General features: G+C 42.8%; 1 protein-coding gene across 1 annotated transcript in view; it reads left to right on the top strand.

Annotated features, from left to right (window-relative positions):
- Positions 1 to 23404, top strand: part of Net1 (neuroepithelial cell transforming 1) — a 42547-nt gene that overhangs the window by 3168 nt on the left and 15975 nt on the right. Inside the window, exons 2-3 of the mRNA XM_045135015.1 lie at positions 9939 to 10005; positions 18453 to 18512. Coding sequence (XP_044990950.1) covers positions 9939 to 10005; positions 18453 to 18512 — 127 coding nt within the window. The remainder of the gene's footprint in view (positions 1 to 9938; positions 10006 to 18452; positions 18513 to 23404) is intronic.

Here is a 23404-nt window from a genome sequence, read left to right as displayed (position 1 = left end):
TCAGGGTAATGAGAATGTGCTGAAGGAGTAAAGTGAGACAAGAACCATCTCCAGGCCAAGTGAGGAAAGGATTTCAAGAAAGAAAACATCATATGAGTGTCTGTCCCCCATAGACTCAGGTGTTTTCTTAAACCTTATATTTTGGGTATCCAGCTGCCTGGCAGGAGGCATATCACTGGGGTCTGGGGCAGATCCCAGGGTCCAGTCCTAAGGTGTGTTGGGGGTGGATCTGATTTCCAGCCTAAAGGTATGCAGAACAGTGGAGCTCTGGCTGGGACCCTGCTGTTTGTTGCCAGTTTTGTGTTTGTTGCTTTGGTGTTTACTGGCTGGCGATGGTTTCTTTCTGTTGGGACGTCTGGAAGCAGCTTCTTCTGCCACTGATGAGCTTCCCACCTAGATCTGTGAGCTAGAAATCAATCCCTTCCTCCCCTTAACTGCCTGGCTTAGATGTCCCTCCCAGCAACATGGAGCTAACTACAACTTTGGGCTATGTCAGATGTAACAGAAGAGGAACAAAAGGTTACTACATCGAAGATTAGGCTAAATGGCAAATGGAAAGACCATTAAATCTGATAAAGAAGCAGAATTTTTAGGGTACTGATGGTCCCAAACTTAGGATGGTTCAGCTTTATTGCAGTCAGTTTCACATTGCTAGCAGAAAACATCTGACCAAGAGGAGCTTGTGGGACAAAAAGATACATTTTGGCTTACAGACTTGAGGGGAAGCTCCATGATGGCAGGGAAGAGCAAGGACATGATCAGAGAGTGGACATCACCCCCTGGCCAACATTAGGTAGACAACAGCAACAGGAGAATGTGCCAAATACTGGCAAGGGGAAACTGGCTATAATACCCATAAGAAGCCCATCCCCAACAATACACTGCCACCAGGAGGCGTTAATTCCCAAATCTCCATCAGCTGGGCACCCAGTATTCAGGACATCTAAGTTTATGGGGGACACCTGAATCAAACCACCACAAACTTGATACTTTTCAACTTTACAGTTGTACAAAACAATATGTATTTAATAGGACAATCTTTTAAATTTTGATATTTTCCCACATCAGTGATGGGGTATGCACCTCCATACTAGGCAGTGACAGTGAGTTCTGGCTCCCAGCCATGGTATGATCATGCAGGTCAAACACTGGTAATCTGCAGTATCGTGTGTTGGTAGTGGTCTGAGGTACAGGTATTTAGTAAGTTATAGGAGTAATCCAAATTATCTCTAAGCATGTTAAAGTAGATTACATGTCTTAAATGAATTACATTTTTCACCCTTTTGAGGGTTGGGTGTGTGAGACAGTCTCACCAGACTGGCTTGGAACTCACCAGGTACCCCAGGGTGACCTTCAACTCTTGATCCTCCTGCTCCCACCTCCCAGGTGCTAGGATTACAAGCATACAGTGCTATACCTATTTTCAACCCTTTTAAACAAGATTTTGTCAGTACCTAACCTCATTTTACATGGAGGAACATCTATGTTGAATTCACAGAGGGTTGAGAAGAGAGTGTAGTGTGGATGACAGACACAGGCATATGAATATGGAAAATAATCTAGTACAGAAGAGAAATAAGTAAGTTAACTAATACTAACAAAAGCCACAGTAGTGGTATAAATAGAATGACATAAATGGAAATAAAAGGAACACTAATCCTGGCTGTAGAGAATAGGAAACAAGTCATATTTAGTCCCTGAATCTTAGAGCATTGATTTTGAGATCATATGTAAGTAGTTAATTTCCAACATGTACAAAGGTCCTGAATAGCGTTGGGCATAGTGCTAGAACTCATTTACTGTATACAAGTTGTACAGAGAAGACATCTGTACCGTTGGGACACGGGGAAGGTAGCCAGGAAAAGTTGGGTCAGGAGGTAAGAGCCACATTATAAAGGGGCTTGGTATGTCTTGATAGATGAAAGATAATTGTGAAACACTTTAAATGAGACAGTCACACTACTATGTTTGCATTTTTTCTAGGATTTAAATATGGATTCTTTTAATTCTTAAGATGTGTTTTATGAACCCAATGATCATATCATGTTTAATTGATTACCATGTAATATAATTCAGATGAACAGGGGACGTTCTCATTTTAGTCTAAACTGTTGCTTGTTTTTTTAATTAATTGATATTTTGAGATTGCATATTGTTCATATTCCCCATCAGGTTATACTCTATTTTTACTGATCATTCTGTCTTCCATAAGAAAAATAACATTGTTGTGGACATGACACTAAATCCTATTAAAATTGCCCCCAAAATGCTAATAACATTTCAAGAGATTTGTGGATTCCTGGAGCCCAACTATGTTTACAGCAAATTGAAAACCTTACAGTAGATGGTGGTTTTGAGAGAAACCAATCTGCATTCGCCTACATGAAGAATGATGAGTGCTTGCATCTGATAGCTAGTAGTAGGTGGGAGATCAGAAAACAAGAGGTGCCACTGCACCAGGAAAGCAAGAAAGAATCCTGGAAGGGACACACCTTTGCAGGATAGCCTCTTAACAAAGGAGAAGGTTGATAAGTTTAGAGGAATAAGCAGAAGGCAAGGCTGAAGAGACAAGAGAAACAAGGATCCAGAAGACAAGAAAGAGTAGAATCCCAATGTTGAGAATTTAGCTATGAATGTGTACATATGCAGATGTTTGGGGAGTAGGGCGGGTTGCAATCAGGTATTTAAGGGCCTTCTCATCAGGCTTTTACTTTATTTTGTCTACTGAGAGAAGAATGTTGATATAAGTAGCACGAGGAGAATGATGCAATTAGGAAAATGTGAAGGTAGAATAAGGAATGAAATAACTACTCGGTAGTCTGTTTAAGAATAAAGATATGTGCTGGAGAGGTGGCTTAGCTGTTAAGACACTTGTCTGTGAAGCTTAACAACCCAGGTTTGAGTCCCCAGGACCCGTGTAACCCAGATGCGTAAGGTGGCTTTTGCTTCTAGAGTTTGTTTACCATGGCTTGAGTCCCTGGTGTATGCTTGCTCGCTCTCTCTCTCTCTCTCTCTCTCTCTCTCTCTCTCTCTACCTTTCTCTCAAATAAATAAAAGGAAAAAAAGAGTAAAGATGCATGATCATCTGCAAGAACATAAAATGACAATATAATGTTTGTAATGAGGCAAGAAACATTTAACCATGGTGTAAGGGAAAAGATTGGTGTGTGTGACTGCAAATATTTTAAGACTTTGCATATAAAACTCACTACAAACTACTTTGAAAAGAAAAAGCAACATACAAGAAAATTAAAAACCCTGTCTATAAAAACAATTAGAGCACTGTAGTAGTGACCTTGTTTCCGGGATAAGACATCTGACTAGAAGCAGCTTGTAGAAGGAAAAGTTTTATGTCAGTGTAAAGTCTCAAGCACCTGTTTCATCATGGTGGGTGGGGAAAGCACAGTAGGAGCAGATGGCCGACATTCTTTCACATCAGCTAGGAGGAAGCAGAAAGAGTGAGCGCTGGCAAGAGGGCTGGGTTGTAAAATCCCCAAACCTGCCTCACCACACACCTCTTCCAGCAAGGCTCCACCTCCCAAAGGACAAAGTATGAGGCTAAATCACAAACACATGAGGCCATGAATTCATTCCACATCCAAACCACCATATTCTGCCTCTGGTACCCATAGAGACTTGATGCAAAATGCATTCAGTCCAACCTTAAAAGTTCCTATAGTCTTTACCAGTCCCAACAGATTTTAAAAGGGCAAAGTCTCATCAAAGACATAAGACAGTCTCTTAACTGTGAGCCATGTGAAATTCAAAATACACATATACTTTCAACTAGGAGCACTGGGTGCTTAAAAAGCCTGCCAGTCTAGGTTCACTTCCCAGTACCCATGTAAAGCCAGGTGCACAGATAAGTGGTACATGCATCGTTTGCAGTGGCAAGAGGCCCTGGCAATGCATGTGCATGCATATACACAGTCTGTCTCTATCTCTAATAATTAAAAATATAAAACAAATCAAAAGTGGAGGATGAGACCATAGCAAGGAAAGATTGGACCAATGCAAGATTGAAACCTAGCATTGCAAACATGTAATCCTGCAGCTCCATGTTTGGCACCTAAGGCTGGTGATGAGATCCTCTGGGCTCCAAAAATTGGGACAACCACCCCTCACCTGTGCTATTTGCTTCTGGGGCAGAGCCGCGCAGAGACAGTGGCTTTTCTTGGCTGCATCCCCAACATCCTGGGGTCTCTACTGCATCTCGTGGTTCCTCACACCTGCGTGCTTTGGCTCCTCATGGCCTCTGTGCAGGGATTGTGACGCTGCTCATACCAGGGAGCCGCAGCTGCCATCTCCAGAACTATGTTGCAAGCCAGTGACCCTCCATTTCCTACATCTCCTGTCCTGTGCTTTGGTTTGTTTTTGCTTCTGCTACTCCTGCTTTTGAACCATACATATGCAAAAAAATCACTGCCAAATCCAATGTCACCAAGGTGTGCCCTACCTTCTCAGAGCTGTACAGTTATGCCACTTTTTTCTTTTAAATACTTTTTTATTTGCAAGCAAAGAGACAGAGAGAATGGGCATGTTATGGCCTCCAGCCACTGCAGACAAACTCCAAATGCATGTACTACTTGGTACATCTGGCTCTATCTGGGTACTGGGGAATTGAACCTGGGTCATTAGGCTTTGCAGGCAAGCACCTTAACCACTGAGCAATTCCTCCAGCCCCAATTAATAGTGCTGTTGTCTGTTTGTTTGGTTGGTTTGGTTTGTTTGTTTGTTTGTTTGTTTGTTTGGGGTGGGGAAGGTTCAAGATAAAGTGTTGCTCTAGCCCTGGCTGACCTGGAATTTCCTGTGTAGTCTCAGGTGGCCTTGAACTCATAGCAATCTCCTACTTCTGCCTCTCAAGGTCTGTGATTAAAGGCGTGTGCCACCACTCCTGGCTCAGTTATAGATTTTGCATGTAGGTCTTTATATTAGTTACTTTTCTACCCACTATGACAAATACCTGGCAATAGAAACTTAAATAAGAAAGGAGTTGCTTTGACTCATAGTTCAAAAGTTCAGACCCGCAGGGACGTCATGGCGGCAGAGGTATGAGACAGCTAGACATGGTGCGTCCATGGTTAGAAGGCAGGGAAGGATGGACGCTGGTGTTCAACTTGCTGTCTCCTTTTTATTCAGTCCAGGTCCCTGACCCATGGTCTAAGGCTCCTCATCATCTGTTTAGGGTAGGCCTTCTTACCTGAATCCACCCTGCCTAAAAACTTACACATGCCCAGAGTTTAGTTTCCATGGTGATCTTAAATCTTACCAAGTTGACAACCAAGAGTAATTATCACAACTTCGTCCTTGTCAACGGGACACCCAAACATCACTTTGAAGCCATAAATCCTTCCCTCCTCCATCCCCGTAGGCTCATGGCCATCTTAAACTGCATTGAGTCTAACTTTAAAAGTTCCCAAAGTCGGGCTGGAGAGATGGCTTAGTGGTTAAGCGCTTACCTGTGAAGCCTAAGGACCCTGGTGCGAGGCTCGGTTCCCCAGGTCCCACGTTAGCCAGATGCACAAGGGGGTGCAAGCGTCTGGAGTTCGTTTGCAGAGGCTGGAAGCCCTGGCGCGCCCATTCTCTCTCTCTCCCTCTATCTGTCTTTCTCTCTGTATCTGTCGCTCTCAAATAAATAAATAAAATAAAATAAGTCCCCAAAGTCTTTACCAGTTTGAACACTATGAAAGTGTTAGCTCAGTCTCTTTCCCAACTCAGGCAGTCTTTTAACTGTGAGCCTCTGCACAGTCAAAAGAACAAATTACATACTTCCCCATCCAGTAGCACACCGTACACATACCCATTTCAAAAAGGAGGGGATTGAGGACATAGCAAGAAAAGATCAGGCCAAAACAAGATTGAAGTCCATTAGGGCAAATACCAAATCCTTCAGCCCCATGTCTGGCATCTAGGGCTCAAGATGGATGAAATCATCTGGCTCCAAAACACTTGTCTCTACCTCTCTCTCACTCTCTGTGTTTCCTGCTTAGAAACACATCAAATCATGTGAAAAGGAAACTTTAGAGGGCAAAGGAATGTCACAGTAGAGTTAAAGAAAACACGGTTTAAAAAGCCACACTGGTTCCTTAATGTGATAGCTTATAATATACCTGAGATGTTTTAATTATTTGGTATATAAGAAAATAATATATGAGCAAAGTATTTGGATACATGAAGAGAAATTTAATGAAGGCTGCTACTTCCGCTCTGCATTTGAGGGTTGTCCAGTGTTTCTTCTAGGAAGACGCTTATAGTCTGAATGTTCTATGATTTCTCTTTCCCACAAAGATTTAAAATAGCTATTGCCTCGTGAGTCTAACTCATTAAAGAAGTGAGCGTGTATTTTTCCAAGATGTTTGGAAGTTGGCACTGTCACATGTTTTCTGGGCACAGTTTGCTATTTTGGTTTCTTTTTTCCATGGTACTCAAAATAAATAGAAACTTGCTATTAAAAAAAAAAAAACCCTCTAAAACTGATTGCAGATAGTGCTTAAAAGAATCTTACATTCTGACTGGAAATATTTTTCCAGTTTAACATTTTTAAGATCCTAAAGAGATATTTTCCTTTCCAGCTGCCAGACATCAAGTTCCTTCTAAGGTTAATGTAGTCATTTCCTCAGAATAAAGAAACTAATAGCTTTGGTTTTACAGTTCTCCAAAACACTTGTATCTGAAAAGAAACATTTACTGAATATTTTAAGTGCTCACATTGAATACCTTGTATACTTATACTAGATAAAAAGTGACTTTCTGAAATCATAGTTGCTGCTTCTTAACCCAGACCACTGATGGTGGTCCATTTAATATACAATAAAAAGTATCATCTGTCAGCTTAGGGTATTAGATGTATTGGCATCCCCATAATATTCCATCATTTATATTCCTATTTTTAAAAATATTTTATTTTTATTTATTTGAGAAAGAGATAAGAAATGCAGGTGGAGAGAGAGATAATGGGTGCGCCAGGGCCTCAGCCAATGCAAATGAACTCCAGATGCATGCATCCCCTTGTGCATCTGACTAACATGGGTCCTGGGGAGTTGAACCTGGGTCCTTTGGCTTTGCAGACAAATGCCTTAGTTGCTAAGCCATCTCTCCAACCTATAATATTCCTATTTTTTAATGATAGGAATTATAAATTAACTTCAGATGTCTCTTTTTGCAAACAAACACATTTAACCACTGAGTCATCTTTCCAGCCCCCAGATGTCTTTTTTGTTTAACTTAATCACTTTATTACGGTGTTTTGTCAAAAAAAATTCATGCTAGAGAGATGGATTATTGGTTAAGACACTTGTCTGCAAAGTCTAAGGACCCAGATTCGATTCCGCAGTACCCCAGATGCACAAGGGGATGCATACATCTGGAGTTTATTTGCAGTGGCTGGAGGCCCTGGCATGCACATTTTCTCCCTACCCCCTCAAAATAAAATAAATAAAAACTTTAAAAAAAAAAAACACCCATTTTTCCATATTGTTGCTCAATCTTCTTGTAGTGGCAAGAAAAACTCGAATAATTAGTTCTTTTTTCTTTTAAAAAGACCCTTAAAAAAAAAAAACAAGCTTAATCTCCATTAGTAATGAGCCTTGTTGTGCTTAGTGGTTTTGTTTGGTTTTGGGGGACAACATGTTCTAATGTTGCCCTGGGTTAGCTGTATTCACTATGCAGCTCATACTGGCTCTGAACAATATGCTCTGCTCTTGCTCAGCCTTCCAAATGCTACAATTACAGTTGTGTGTCATACCCATCCTTACTGTGTTTTGATCTTTCCCAAACTAGTATCTTGGGAAAGTTTGACTTATATGTCTGAATATCTTTCTGCATATATTCCTAATTACTGTCAAAGCATCATGTTTCCACACGCCAGGAACCTTAACAGTAACTGAAGAACATATTGAAAGGGAAAGAAAGGTCTATCCTGCCCATTTTGTCACTGGACTGTGGGTCTAATCACTTAACCTTGCTATACGGTACTGAAACTGCGTCTACTAGTGATCTCAAGATAGAATTCCATACTTTTGACAGATAGCTCATGAGGCTTTCAGTCATGATCGCTCCCTCCTCGTCTATGCTATCCCACGCATGAAACAGCAGCCCTGACTGTCACTTCACCCCACCTTCATGCTGGGGTCTCCTGACTGTCCCTCACTTCACCCCACCTTCATGCTGGAGTAATTTTTATTTCAGATTCAGCTTTAGTAGTCTTTTGTGAAGTTTTCCCCCTTTATCCTTATAGCCATTTTTTCTTTATGTTAGTTGTCAAAACATAAACGTCTACTTTATGTTTAACTCTGAAAAATATAGAAACTTTTATTTAAGTTTATAATTTTTTCCAGGAATGACAGCAATCTGTGGTGTTGCTATAATTTATGGTAAAGAAAATTATGTATAAGGCTGATTTACAAGTTGACCATGGTCTAAGAAGCTAAATAATAACTTTTTTTACAATTGGCTTAAAATAAGTAGAATTGGAGCTGGGCGTGGTGGTGCATGCTTTTAATCTCAGCACTCATGAGGCAGAGGTAAGAGGATCACTGTGAGTTCAAGTCCACTCCGACTACATAGTGAATTCCAGGTCAGTCTGGGCCAGAGTGAGACCCTACCTCTAAAAACCAAAACAAAAAGCAGACACACAAAGGTGACACAAGTGCAAGGTTGTGGCACAAGTGTCTGGAGTTCGATTTCAGTGGCTGAGGCCCTGGTGTGCCAATTCTCTCGCTCGCTTACTCACACTCTCTAAAAAATAAAAATAAGCCGGGCATGGTGGTGCACACCTTTAATCCCAGCACTTGGGAGGAAGAGGTATGAGGATTGCAGTGAGTTCGATGCCACCCTGAGACTACTTAGTTAATTTCACTTCAGCCTGGACCAGAGTGATACCCCACCTTGAAAAACCAAAAACATAAGTGAATAAAAATAAATAAAACAGACCTGTGTTAGTATCTCCAGCATCCACGTAAATGCCGGGCATGGTGGCATGAGCCTGTAGAATCTCAGTGCTGGGGAGGCAGATGGAATCCTCGGGGCTCACTGGTGTCTAACTGAAATCAGTGAGCTCCAGGTTCCATGAGAGGCTGTCAAAAAAAATAAGGTTGAGGGGCCAAGGAGATGGTTCAGCAGTTAAAGGTACTTGCTTGCAAAGCCTGTGGGTCCAGGATTCAATGTCCAAGCACCCATGTGAAACCAGATGCAAAGTGGCACATGCATCCGGGATCCCAGCCCCGCCTGCAACAATGGAAGGCAGACCCGGTAGACTCTGACACTCACTGAAGATTATGGACCAGCTAGTCTCATTCCTTTTACAGCCTAGCGGTTTGCAGTGGCAGGACACTTTGAGCGAAGGTGCAGCTCACACACCTGGAAGTTATGTTCTGACCTGTGATGAACGGGATTGCATACACACAACTAAATAAATAAAGCTAAAAGGTGGAGGGCCATTGCTAGGGCAATAGGTAGTGTGTTAGTCTCATAAAAAACGGAGAACAATTGAGGAAACATCTGACACTGACCTGTGACATTTGCGCGCATGTGTACCCTCACATACATACCACACGCTCGTGCAAAACAAATTAGGCATGAGTAGTGAACTTTGTCAAATTTCATATCTAAGAAAATTCACCTGTTTTTATTTAACATCTTAGTCCAATATTAAAGATTCCCAATGTGGAACTGTGCATAAATCCTTAAGATGAACTATGCTTGGTTTGGTGAATTTCTGTATAGTAATCTCATTGCTGATTTTGCATAGGCTCTTTAAGTGTGAAGATTCTGAGGATGACCAAAACCTGTGTTGTGTTATGTTTTATGCACTGTCCTTATTGCTAAGATTTAAATTAGGCTACTTTAGCCAATTTTGAAGCTATGTAAAGAATAGCTTTTTTTATCTGCCTACTGCTCTATTACCCTGAAGTTCCTTGATTATATTTTTCTTTTAATAGATACTCCCTTCGGAGAGGTAGCTCCTTCACATTTCTAACACCGGGCCCACACTGGGACTTCACTTTGGTGAGTAGATACCTGGTTTTCATTTTAACACATTAGGTGAAATGTTAGCCAGGGTTCTCTAGAGGAACAGAACTGGTAGAATGAATGTCACTAAAAGAAAATTTACTGGATTACTTTACGGCAGTCTAACAGTTTGCAGGCCTGAGAGTCCAGGAACCCGGTGGCTGCTCAGTCCACGAGGCTGGATGCCTCAGCAGTCCCAATCGGGCAAGGAGGCCTAGAGGCATCCTGGAGAGCCGCTGCTCTTCAGTCCACGCTGGAAGGCAGCAAGCAGCACAGGCAGCCAGGTGGGAGGAGGGGAGACTTTCCTCCCAGAGCTTCCTTAGACAAACACCCCTCTGAGAGGGCTGTCCACTCTGGAGGAAGGATTTCTTCCTCAGTTAATCCTTCCTGGAAGCAGCCTCAGAGACCCACTCAAGAGCAATGTCTGTGGATTCCTAAACAGATAAGTTGACAACAGAAATTAACCATCACAGGAGGTGTTACCTCCTGGCTTATCTTTCAATCTGTTATATAACTCACTTGGACTTCTGAGTATCACAGGAACCAGATTTCTAAAGCCATATTTGATATCCTAATATAGTCGTTTTCTTCTAATAAGCAGGAAAAAATTTATTTCAAGTAAATAAAATATTTTGCAAAATATTCATATCAATTAGTCTTTTATGCAAGTCTTTTTCTGTTCTTCCTACTAATGTGAGATTGAAGAATACTGTGAAATATGGTAATTCTCTGACATCTTTTTTCCTGTGTTGCAAACTCTGATACATGATGATAGATTTTATATGCACATGTATGAAAGGAATCAATGACTGTCTGCTGCTGATCATCTCAGAGGACCTGCATCATGTTTTTAGGCTAAGACTACAGAAACATATAATTTTGTGTAATGTGACACAAGATACTTGATTGTTTATGCTTATGACTCATTACATCACAATACATATCTAAATAAGCCATGTTTTTATCTGGGAAGATTAACATGACTTGTCACCAGATGTTCGTGCATCTGTTTTGATGACGCTTTGGCGGGCCCAGCTGTCCGTGTTCATTTGTATTCAGTGTGTGTCTCTTGAGTGTTTCTATGCTTTTATTCCCATTACATGTGCTCATAGGAAGACTTTCATGAGTTTAGCACAGTTCTGTACTTTTGTTTGGAACATTGTCTGTCTTGGCCTCTTTCTTCATGGATTTGGAAACCTAATCTTTTTTGTTGTTGTTTGTTTGTTTGTTTGTTTTCTGTTTTTCGAGGTAGGGTCTCACTCTAGCTCAGGCTGACCTGGAATTTACTATGTAGTCTCAGGGTGGCCTTGAACTCATAGCACTTCTCCTACCTCTGCCTCCCAAGTGCTGGGATTAAAAGTGTGCACCACCACACCTGGCTTACAAACCTAATCTTAAACAGAAAAACATTATAGACAAAGATCTTTATATATTTAATTGTAAAAAACTGTCAGCAAAAGTGCTTTGAGCATGTGCTTCTAGTGTATTTATTTATATGTATGTTCTGTCATTCTGATCTAGTATCTCCTGCATAGTAGTCACTGATAGTAAGGTTCATGTCAGTGGCATAAATCTGTATTTCAAATAGCCATAATAATTTTTCTGGGTCTGATGTCTTATTGGGTCTGAGTATACCACCATTGCTTTTAACCTTTCAATGCTGTATACATCATTAACCTATTATTTTTAAAGTATTACTAAGGCTTATTTTTTAAGGATTTTAAATATATTTTTAAAAATGTTTTTTGTTTATTTGTATTTAATTATTTGATAGTGACAGAAAGAGAAAGAGGCAGAGAGAGAGAATGGGCAGACCAGGGCCTCCAACCACTGCAAACGAACTCCAGATGCATGCGCCACCTTGTGCATCTGGCTAATGTGGGTCCTGGGGAATCGAGCCTCGAACTGAGTGAGGTCCTTAGGCTTCACAGGCAAGCACTTAATCACTAAGCCATCTCTCCAGCCCCATTTTTAAAAATTTTTATTTATTAGAAATTGTCTCTTGACAAATCACATGTTGGTCCCATTCCCTTCTTCCCTGCCCCCATTCCAGTCAGGGCCCTCCTCATTGGGGTTACTGATATTCAACATGGAGGTATGAGTTACAAAAGCCGCAGTCATTGTGGTGGAGCAATGCCTCTAGACACTCCTTCCCACCCTATGGCTTACAGTTTTTCTGTCCTCTCATTGCCAACATTCCTGAGCCTTCTGGGTATGTTACAAGTCTACTTTAGCATTAGGTGTGTTACAAGTCTACTTTGACGTTGGGTGTATTACAAGTCTACTTTAGCGTTAGGTGTGTTACAAGTCTACTTTGGTGTTAGGTGTGCTACAAGTCTACTTTAGCATTTGGTGTGTTACAAGTCTACTTTGGCATTAGGTGTGTTACAGGGCGTTGGGTGTGTCATGGGTCTACCCTGGCGTTGTGTGTGTCACAGGTCTACCCTGGCGTTGTGTGTGTCACAGGTCTACCTTGGAGTTGGGTGTTCACAGGTCTACCTTGGAGTTGGGTGTTCACAGGTCTACCTTGGAGTTGGGTGTGTCACAGGTCTACCTTGGAGTTGGGTGTTCACAGGTCTACCTTGGAGTTGGGTGTGTCACAGGTCTACCTTGGAGTTGGGTGTGTCACAGGTCTACCTTGGTGAAGGGTGTGTCACAGGTTTACCTTGGTGTTGGGTGTGTCACAGGTCTACTTGGGCATTATGTTACAAGTCTACTTTAGTGTTAGGTGCTCAGCAGTTTCTGTGTTTCTGCTTTGATTTTTTTAAATTATTTTTTATAAGTAACAGCTTCCATGATTGTAAACATGGTAATGCTCTCCCTCCCCCCACTTCCCTCTTTGAACCTCCACTCTCCATCATATCTCCAACCCCTCTCAATCAATCTCTCTTTTATTTTGATGTCATCATCTTTTCCTCCTATTATTATGGTCTTGGGTGGGTAGTGTCAGGCACTGTGAGGTCATGGATATCCAGGCCAGTTTGTGTCTAGAGGAGCATGTTGTAAGGAGTTTATCCTTTCTTTGGCTCTTACATTCTTTCCACCACCTCTTGCACAATGGACCCTGAGCCTTGGAAGGTGTGATAGAGATATTGCAGTGCTGAGCACTCCTCTGTCACTTCTTCTCAGCACCATGATGCCTTCTGAGTCATCCCAAGGTTACTGCCATCTGAAAAGAGAAGGTTCTCTAGCCAAAAGTGAGAGTAGCATTAATATAAGGGTATGAACATTAAGAGAAGTGCTTACTGGGCAGTGCATAGTATATACATTTACCCAGACAGCAGCAGACATTACAGCCCTACGGCTCACGACTACCCCTGTTGTTGTTTTTCAGTATCAGGGATGTATTCCCTCCCATGGAGTAGGCCTCTAGTCCAATTAGAGGGTAATTTGTTTCCATCATGACAGACTTGCCACTATTGCACCCATTGGCTCATCTGGCCTGGTTGGTCAGATTTAAGGCTTGCAGTGTCCACTGTTGAGTATCTTCACTGGTGATTTCTGTCACTCCCATTGAACTGCATGCAGCATGGCTTTTTCCAGCCTTCTATCAGCTGGTCTACATGGGGGAGGTTTTCAGCTCAGCTCCAGCAGGATTTCTCAGTGACCTGGCAGCCCAAGCATGTGGAGTCTTCAGCAATAGGTTCTTACCATCTATTCCTGGTGGGAAACCAAGGGCCTCAGCAATGGCCTGTCAGGTTTTGGAGGCATCAGGGATCTCCCTGGCCAACAACTCACTGGGAGGTATCCCATCCCTGGCACTGAAAATTTTCTAGTAACAATCTATGGCTCCTGTGTTCCATTGACCAAAAAAGTAGGTTTCCATATGATTTATTTATATCCTCTTAGATTTTGATTAGCACTCCCTCCACCTTTCCTTTATTCAACCTCTTCCCCTGACCTCACTTAGGCCTTTTCACCCCCTTAATCTGTTCTTCTACTTATATATATACAATACAATCCTATTAAGTCGTCCCCTACTCCTTTCCATTCTATTCCCTTTATATCTCTTTTCTAGTTTACTGGCCTAAATAAAAATAAAAAAAGGAGTCCCAAACATTGACTCCTGTACTACAAAGACGACATCTGCAAGATCTGCTGTGATCAGTTCATTGCACTTAGAAGCACTGTAGTACAGGTTTCCTATGACACAAGAGCTCATGGTTCATGTATTTAAATTTCTGTAATAGGATTAAGAAGTACTAAGATTCATAAATTTTAAATTTGAGACAGGAAAAGAATAAAAATTTGAGAAGAGAACAAATATTAAGCATCTAACACAAGAGGTTAGAAAAAGAGCAGCCGAGTAAACGAAAGAAAACTGAAGGTAAGAGTAGAAAAAAAATGAACAACTTGAAAGAAGAAACACTTATTTTGGCTACTTCAGTTGTGGCTGATAGTGCTGTTGTTCCTGGGCTAGGGTGAGACAGAACACTGGCCGAAAGGCACGGAGGAGCAGATCTCATCTCCTAACGGGCAGGAAGCAAAGGGAGACAGACAGGAAGGGCCAGGGAGAGCTATCCTTTTCCAGGGCACACCCCCAGTGGCCTCTTGGCCCAGCTAAGTCCCTTTCTTCACAGTCCCACCACCTCTCTGCAGTCTTCTAATTTGAGTCTGTCAGTGGAGGTAGAGGCCTCATGATCCAGTCACTTCCCCAAAGCCCCACCTCTGACCACTGCTGGCATCAGGATCAAGCCTTCAATACTTAAGCAGAAAATAGAGCTCCAGTCAGAGCAGCTGATTGTACAACCTCATGCCATTTATGTACAATAGTAAATTCCAAATAGATGAAGGAGATTCAAGCCTCAAGATAGTAGGATGTCTCAATACCTATTAGGTTTCCATTTTTCTATCTCGCTTGACTTTTTTTTTTGGGGGGGGGGGAGTAGGGTCTCATTCTAACCTGGGCTAACTTGGAACTTACTTGTAATCCTAGGGTGAACTTGAACTCACAGCGATCCTCCTCCCTGTGTCCTCCAAGTGCTGGGATTAAAGGCGTACACCACCATGCTGGGCTCTGTTAGGTTTCTCTATACATTTGTATAGATTGGTTTGTGTGCTTTTCTTCTCAGTACAACCATTCTCTCTCTCTCTCTATCTCTCTTTGCTTGTAGTTTCCTGCCCCTCTCTCCTTCCCCATACACATAAATCTTTCTCTAACCATGTCAGCAGTACCGTACCATATGTATCCCTCTGTACTTGGCTCATATTGTGTTACTGTTGCACAGGCTCACAGACAGATACAAATACACAGGAATTGGCCTGAAGAAATTGCTTAGTGGTTAAGGTACTTGCCTGCAAAACCAAATGACCCAGGTTCGATTCCCCAGGACCTGCATAAGCCAGATGCACAGGGAGCACATGCATCTGGAGTTTGTTTGCAGTGGCTGGAGGCCCTGGTGTGCTCATTGACCTCTCTATCTACCTCTTTCTCTATCTCTGTCAAGTAAATAAATAAAATTAAAGTGTATTCATGAAAAAAACTATACTATATAGCCTGTATTCTTATTTTTAAAAAAATACACAGGAATTTTTCTTAGGTGGCTTTGAAAACCTGATCACATTCATATTTTTCTGCATTTTCTAGACAGGACCTTTGGATCAACAAAGGATTTTAAATTCTCAGGCTAGGGAGATGGCTCAGTGGATAAAGCACTTACCTCCAGACCTCACATAAAAGTTGTGCTCCTGTGAAAGAAGGGGGGGTAGAGATAGGAGAATTTTCTGGAAGCTTGAGAAAGGAACAGTGAACAACAAAGAGAGAGGAGGAAGACGAGGACCTCCACATGCACCACACCATAGGCCTCTGCACATGCCAGATAAATAATTGACCTTAAAAACTTCCAAATTCTGTCACCTCAGCATTGAGGGGTTTTCTTCCAAAATTGTGATTTATATTGTTCCTTCATTTCTACTGTCATTTTCTAATCTTTCTGGCTGGCTGTGAAGTGGTGAGTTACAGCTCTGTCTGCCTCTAAAACTGCCTCCATGCTCATCATTCTCTTGCACTGTGGGATTCCACCTCTTATTCTCTTTTTTTTCAGAATGATTTTGTATGGGATTTGACTGGGACTTTGTGTGCATTTCAATGTGTTTTGTCTTTCTCCACTTTTGAAGGAAGCTTAGATCACTTTTCCAGTTCACCAAGCTCCTCTTTCATTTTCATGGGGACTGGCTTTATTATTTCACCCACATGGATCTGAACTTTGCCTCCCTTTCCTCTTGTCTCTATTAATGGTCCTGCTTAGTTCTAATTAGACTCACAGCCTCAATTAGTTTATTTTAAGTCTTCATAAGAGGTAATCTGGGTCACAAGTAATGTGAAAAGCTATTCTGTAATGTGGGATAGTGAAGTTGTATTAATACATTTGGTCAGGGCTGGCAATGTGACTTAGTTGGTCCAGTACTTGCCCAGCATGCATGAGCCCCAGGGTAGGATCCCTAGTACCACAAAGCTGGGTGTGGAGGCACAAGCTTGTAATCCTAGCACTACTCACAGCGTGCCTTGAAAAGAGGAAAAGAAGAACCTAGACAATCCAAACAGTTATCAAGATGAGGGTGCTCACTCCAGAGCGACCGAGACCCAGAGGTGACAGGTGAGGGTGCTCACTTCATAGCCACCGAGACCCAGAGGTGACAGGTGAGGGTGCTCACTTCATAGCCACCGAGACCCAGAGGTGACAGGTGAGGGTGCTCACTTCATAGCCACCGAGACCCAGAGGTGACAGGTGAGGGTGCTCACTTCACAGCAACCGAGACCCAGAGGTGACAGGTGAGGGTGCTCACTCCAGAGCGACCCAGACCCAGAGGTGACAGGTGAGGGTGCTCACTCCATAGCCACCGAGACCCAGAGGTGACAGGTGAGGGTGCTCACTCCAGAGTGACCAAGACCCAGAGGTGACAGGTGAGGGTGCTCACTCCACAGCCACCGAGACCCAGAGGTGACAGGTGAGGGTGCTCACTCCATAGCCACCGAGACCCAGAGGTGACAGGTGAGGGTGCTCACTCCACAGCCACCGAGACCCAGAGGTGACAGGTGAGGGTGCTCACTCCAGAGCAACCGAGACCCAGAGGTGACAGGTGAGGGTGCTCACTCCAGAGCCACCGAGACCCAGAGGTGACAGGTGAGGGTGCTCACTCCACAGCCACCGAGACCCAGAGGTGACAGGTGAGGGTGCTCACTTCACAGCAACCGAGACCCAGAGGTGACAGGTGAGGGTGCTCACTTCACAGCAACCAAGACCCAGAGGTGACAGGTGAGGGTGCTCACTCCAGAGCGACGGAGACCCAGAGGTGACAGGTGAGGGTGCTCACTCCATAGCCACCGAGACCCAGAGGTGACAGGTGAGGGTGCTCACTCCACAGCCACCGAGACCCAGAGGTGACAGGTGAGGGTGCTCACTCCACAGCCACCGAGACCCAGAGGTGACAGGTGAGGGTGCTCACTCCAGAGCGACTAAGAGCAGAAGTGTCAGGTATGTGCACAGTTCTGCTGCTAGTGGCATCAAGCAGGGCTGAATGATTACTAGGAAGTATTGTAGGGATGTGATGGATTATTTTCTAGTAGATAAATCCTGTTTCAAACAACAAATTTTAATTGGTTTGAGTTACGAGAAAAGGGTGTTTTTGTTTTTGTTTTTGTTTTTCTAGTGAGTACACCTCCCCCAGTATAAACAGTAAGCTCCTTTTGGAAAATAATTGCTGCCTTTCTTATAAAATATATTTTTCCTAAGCGGGGCATGGTGGCGCACGCCTTTAATCCCAGCATTTAGGAGGCAGAAGTAGGAGGATTGCCGTGAGTTCAAGGCCACCCTGAGACTACATAGTGAATTCCAGGTCAGCCTGAGCTAGAGCAAGACCCTACCTCAGGAAAACAACAACAAAAAAAGACAAAGGCCCTATAAGTCAGGAACCATCAAAGAACAATAGTCAACACTAAAACGCAGCGTATTTGAGACTGGTAAACCACCAAGAATACTACCTCAGTCAAATCTAACACATCACCTGTCCTGACATTCAGGTGAGATCAGCAGTTCCACAGCAGGCCTATGTAGCTGGCTTTGCATCAGTAGGCCGTGTTACCTTTTGGGATAGCTTCCAACCTCACATTTGCTGCGTGCTCAGGCGGTTCACAGCACTGGCGTTTGGGGGAAGAGAGGCTGTGCAGGGTGCCTGGAGTAGTACTGGCACTGCTCAGCTGGGCCCGTGTGTGACCTTCAGCCGTTGCTCAGCTGGGCCCGCTCACTCGCCGTCTGGGTTTCTTGACTTGGCAAGGAGGCGCGTGCGAGGAGACATCCCTCCTGGCTGCTGCTCCTGCAGCTCTGCACTGGCCTGTGGGCTGTTTTGTTTTACACAGTCAAGGCTTCCCTTTTGTAAAGTGATCTTTCGTTTAATGGGGTAACATCCTTCTATATAAGGATCAAATCTCTTCTTTGTTCTTACAGAAAAGAAAACGGAGAGAGAAGGACGATGATGTTGTCAGCCTTAGCAGCCTGGATCTGAAGGTGAGCCTTGCTGCCCTTTACAGGAAAGCAAAGTTGGGAAGGGAGAAGATGTCTGCTGCGTTTCCTTAAGTGTAAGGCTGAATACTACTAGCTGTGCATCCCCTGTGTGGTTGAGAATGGGGACCATTCTTGAAGCACTGTTAGGCCGTAACTAGTGATCACACATGCAAATGCCTAAAGGGCCAGGCCTATGGTGGACTGTGCTGCAAAGGAGAGCAACGTGCTTCCTGAAAGAGCACTTGGAGGACCATCAGAGTCTAGACTTCCATGTGAAATCTCCTGAATTTTAAGTGTTGAGTCAGTGCGCACTTGCAGAGAGTACTTGGGTACCCGTTACCTACAATTACACTTAAGCCTCCTATCTTTGGAAGGAACTTTTTGCCACCTGGCAAATCTTAGTTTTAAGGAGTCTTTTTTTTTAATGGCTATTCTGAGAAAGTTAATATTAGGTGCAATGGCACACATGTCGTCCCTGCACTTGGAAGGCTGAGGCAAGAGGATCGTTATAAGCTGTGAAATCTTGTCTCAAAAAAATAAAAGAAGCAAAAAGTTACATTTTCATTTTTTAGACAAAATGTGCTTTTAATGTTTTACATGATGTTTAATAGCAGCAGCCACCGCAGCTTTTAAAGAAACATTTTCAAAATATTAAAATTTTATAGATTCTGCCTATCAACATTTTAGCAAATAAGGTTGTTTCATCGCCTTGGTAGGTAATGTCAGTATAGAAGAATTATATGTTTTAAGTATTAGATGTTTCAAAACAGGCTTAGTTACACTTAAACATCTTGTATTTGAAAGGATGAAATGTCAGTCCAGAGTACTATTACTTATGTGTGAAATTAAATATTATATAGAAATGAGGTACTTTATAGTTTGCCACTATAAAATCCATGGTCAAATCTACTGAAAGAAAGTCCAAGCATGGTGTCACATGTTGTAATCCTAGCACTTCAAAGGCTGGAGGCAGGAGAGATCACAAGTTGTAGACAACCGTGGACTATATGAGTTCTCGGCTAGCCTGGGTTACCTGACAAGACCTTGTCTCAAAACAGAAAACAAACAACCCTCCTTTTCATCAGTCCATCCTTAGCAGTTATCAGGATGTGACCAGAACAGTCTGTCTACTCATGTATCTACTGGTCCTAGATATGTCATTTTATCTGTGAATATTTCATTATCACTTATCATCAAAATAAATTGCCTTAACAAATACTGTTTTCACAAAATAAAGAATAAAAAAATACTTGGTATCTTAATTCAGTGTTCACACATTTTTACTGCCTTCTCTTCACCTTCAATGTGAAATAAGATCTATTCATTTTGATAAATTATCTCAAGTGTCTTGGGGAGGAAGCAGGAACAGGGATTGAACCCAGAGCCTCACTCACACATGCTTGACAACTGCTATGGCACACGCTACATCCTCAACCCTTTTCTGTCTAAAATTTTATTTTGACACTGGGTCTCACTAAGACGCCCAGGCAGGCCTTGCTGTCCTTGTGCCTCAGCACCTCCAGTAGCTGGCCTGGTTTCTTAAGTATCTTCTGACCTACAGCTCCCCTCTGGGCTCATTGTTCTTTTGAAACTTTTGTTAAAGACACTATGTCCTTTTCGTTGTCAAGTGTTCCAGTACTTCATGTTTATGATGGCCTCTCTGTGGTATCCTTCTCCATGTTTCTCTATCCCTGTATTTCTGAAAAGTCGGTAGAGAGATCTAAGCTTGCTTCAGTTTGTATGTAAAGACTATGGGCTTCCTTCAGAAGGTCCACAGTTCCTTCCTGTGGTGTTCTCAGTTAGTAATCGGCATGTCCGTTCATTTCTCACTGATGGTTGTAAGGGGCACTGCTGTGCCCTTATCAGTTCTCAGCTTCTTAACTGGGATACTCTATAAAGACAAAATTCCCCTCATCCACCATGCACTTACTTCAGGGACTGCATTTACCGCTTTATAATAAAGACGAGATAAATGGTCGACACTTTGTCTCGTTATTCTTTAAAAATAATGAGTTTTGGGGCTGAGGAGATAGCTCATCATTAAAGCACTTGTTTTGCTAGCATGAAGACCTAGTTTTATCCTTAGAACCCATGTTTTTAAAAGCCAGGTGTGGTGGAGTACGTTTAAAATCTCAGCACTGTAGCAGTGGAGATGGTGGACTGGACTCACTGGCCAGTCAGTCTAGCCTTCTTTGTGAGTTCCAGACCGTTGAGAGGCCTTCTCTGAGAAAAGGTGAACACCACCTAGGAAACAAACACACCGAGTGTCCTCTGACAAACAATTGTGCTTCAGTAGTTAAAATTCTCTAAAAGAAAGTAATAGTGTTCTAATATTCTTATGAACTTGGTTATATAATGACATTTCTATTGTTTTAGCCTTTCTTTTTTAGGTATTATGTTTACTGGGGGTTAACTTGCTCATCTTTGACCACTGACTACTTCTTCAGGTGGACAGGTCAGGGAGAGTATGCCATGCAGAGCCCTAAGATTTTGGAACCAGTGAAATGCCTTCCATGGCAGAAAATAGCCGCTAATTGCAAGGCAACTCCTAATGTACTAGCTGAGGCCTTGTAAAGACCTGGGCCTGCCCTGTTGAGCTGACCTTACCAGAGGCATCACACAGCCCCCTTGTCTCCCACTGTACCCCAGACCAGATCCATAATGCTCTGTCACATGGCCTGAACAGCAGGGCAGCTTGCACCATAGCCCTGGCCTGGCCTGTTAGGGAGATTTCTTTTGCTTCTTGAGTCCTGCTCAAAACTGCCAGCCTTCAGATGATCTCATCTGTGGCTCTGAGAATTCTCAAACGCAGGAGGCACTTCCTGCAAATGATGAAGAGCCCCACCTAGAGCTGTGTTTTAGTGCTAGGCCATGCAAGGCACAACGCCTGTCCTTAAGGAGGGATTCCAGAAAGCTTTGGGCCACTGGCTCTATTAAAACTGTTGGTATGGCAGCCCCTGAATTTTTGTGGCATGCATTTGATTTTCTAGGGCTAACAGAATATTTGCCATTTCTGTTCTGTCTTGTTATAAGATGTCATTAGATAGAAGACTGCCATGATATTTTATGGTATATCAAGGTCCTTGTAGAAAGAATTCTGGTAAACATCATAAAGTTAGCCTCAGAACATGAGAGCAAACATGGACTGCTGTCCTTCCCACATAGAAACTAACCACTAACTACTTGTGGTCATTTTCTTGTAGGCGTGAGGGCCTGCATTTGATCCCCATCACCAGTGTAACTATGATGGAGGTGTGGTAGCATAGCTGTGCAGTCCCAGACAGAAGGGTCCCTGGAGCTTGCTGGCTAGCCTTCCTAGCCTAATCAGTGAGCTCTAGGCCAACGAAAGACCTTGCCTCCAAAAGGAGGTGGACAGTGTACTTGTAGTCACGGCAGTTTGCTGGACAAAGCCCCTGCCCGGAGCAGCTGGTGGGAAGGAAGCTTCCTGCTGGCAGAGGAAAGCATGGTGTAAGCAGAGGCTGGGGCACCTGTCACAGCAGGGGAGAGGGGCTGGCTGAAACACACCAAAACTCACCCCAACAACACATCTCCTCCAGCAAGGCTCCACCTCCCTAATTGCCATCAGCTGGGGACCAAACATGCAAAACACGTGAGTCTGGGCGATATCTGATTCAAACCACAAAACCTGAACATGATACCTGTGAGGTTATCTTCTGGCTATACACAGGCACACAGCAGACACACACGGGTGCACCCACACATATGTGCACATGCAGACACACAGGCGTGCATACCACACACAGTGCATATGCAAAACAGTCACAACTAACAGCACATGCACCCCATTGTACTGTACTGGAGATATGCCTTCGTGGTTAAGGTGCTTGCCTATGAAGCCTAAGAAATGGGTTTGATTCCCAGTACCCATGTAAGCCAGATGCACATGGTGGTGCTTGCATCTGGAGTTTGTTTGCAGTGGCTAGAGGCCCTGGCATGCCCATTCTCTCCCTCTCTTTCTCTCCCCCTCCCCCCACCATCTCTGCCTCCTCTCTTTCTAATAATAAATAAATAAAATATTTTTAAAGTTAAAAAAAGAATGACTGCTTTGAAAATACCTAACTTCTTTGTTGAACTATTATTAGTTTATATAGTTTTTTCTAATAGTATTTAATTGATAGGAATTGAGCTGTTCTTAAGCCAAATTCTTAGTAAAGCTTGAAGACACTGATTTTTAATCCACAGGTTTTGAAAGATTTTTATTTATTTGAGAGAGAGAATGGATTGCCAGGACCTCTTGTCTCCACAGATCAACTCCAAATGCATGTGCGTGTGGCGTTAGATAGCTCCTGGAGAACTGAACCCAGAACCCTCTCCCCAGCCCAAGCCACGTAACTTTTAAAAAGTCAGATCCACAGATAACTTTATTACTCATTTCTTTCATAATTACCAAGTCCAACTGTATCTGCCCTTTCTTGTATTCAACCTGTTGCTACATACTTTGGAACGCTGTTTTCTCAGAAGTTCATATTTTTCAATCATGCTTCCTTTTTTAGCAAGATTTTAAATGTTATTTTTAACTAATCTATTTCTAGTGAGATACATAGTAGATATTTATAATTTTAACTCTTGACTTTTAAAATGGAATCGTTTTTTTAATATTATTTGAGAGAGAGAACATGAATGAATGAATGAACCTCTAATCACTACAAACTCCAGATGCATCCTCCACTGTGTATCTCTCCTAACATGGGTACTGGGGGATTGAAGTGGGCCAATAGGCCCTGCAAGCTAGTGCCTTTAACCACCCACCCATCTCTTCAGCCCTGGAACAATTTTATTATATTGAGGAAATGCTCTTAACGTATTTGTGAACTGTGGAATCTTTTTCATACACTTATATGATCTTTACATACATGTTTAGTTTAGCACTGCAA

Source organism: Jaculus jaculus, chromosome 15 (assembly GCF_020740685.1).
Source record: "Jaculus jaculus isolate mJacJac1 chromosome 15, mJacJac1.mat.Y.cur, whole genome shotgun sequence".
NCBI classification, from domain to species: domain Eukaryota; kingdom Metazoa; phylum Chordata; class Mammalia; order Rodentia; family Dipodidae; genus Jaculus; species Jaculus jaculus.
This window is presented reverse-complemented; position numbering and strand designations above follow the sequence as displayed.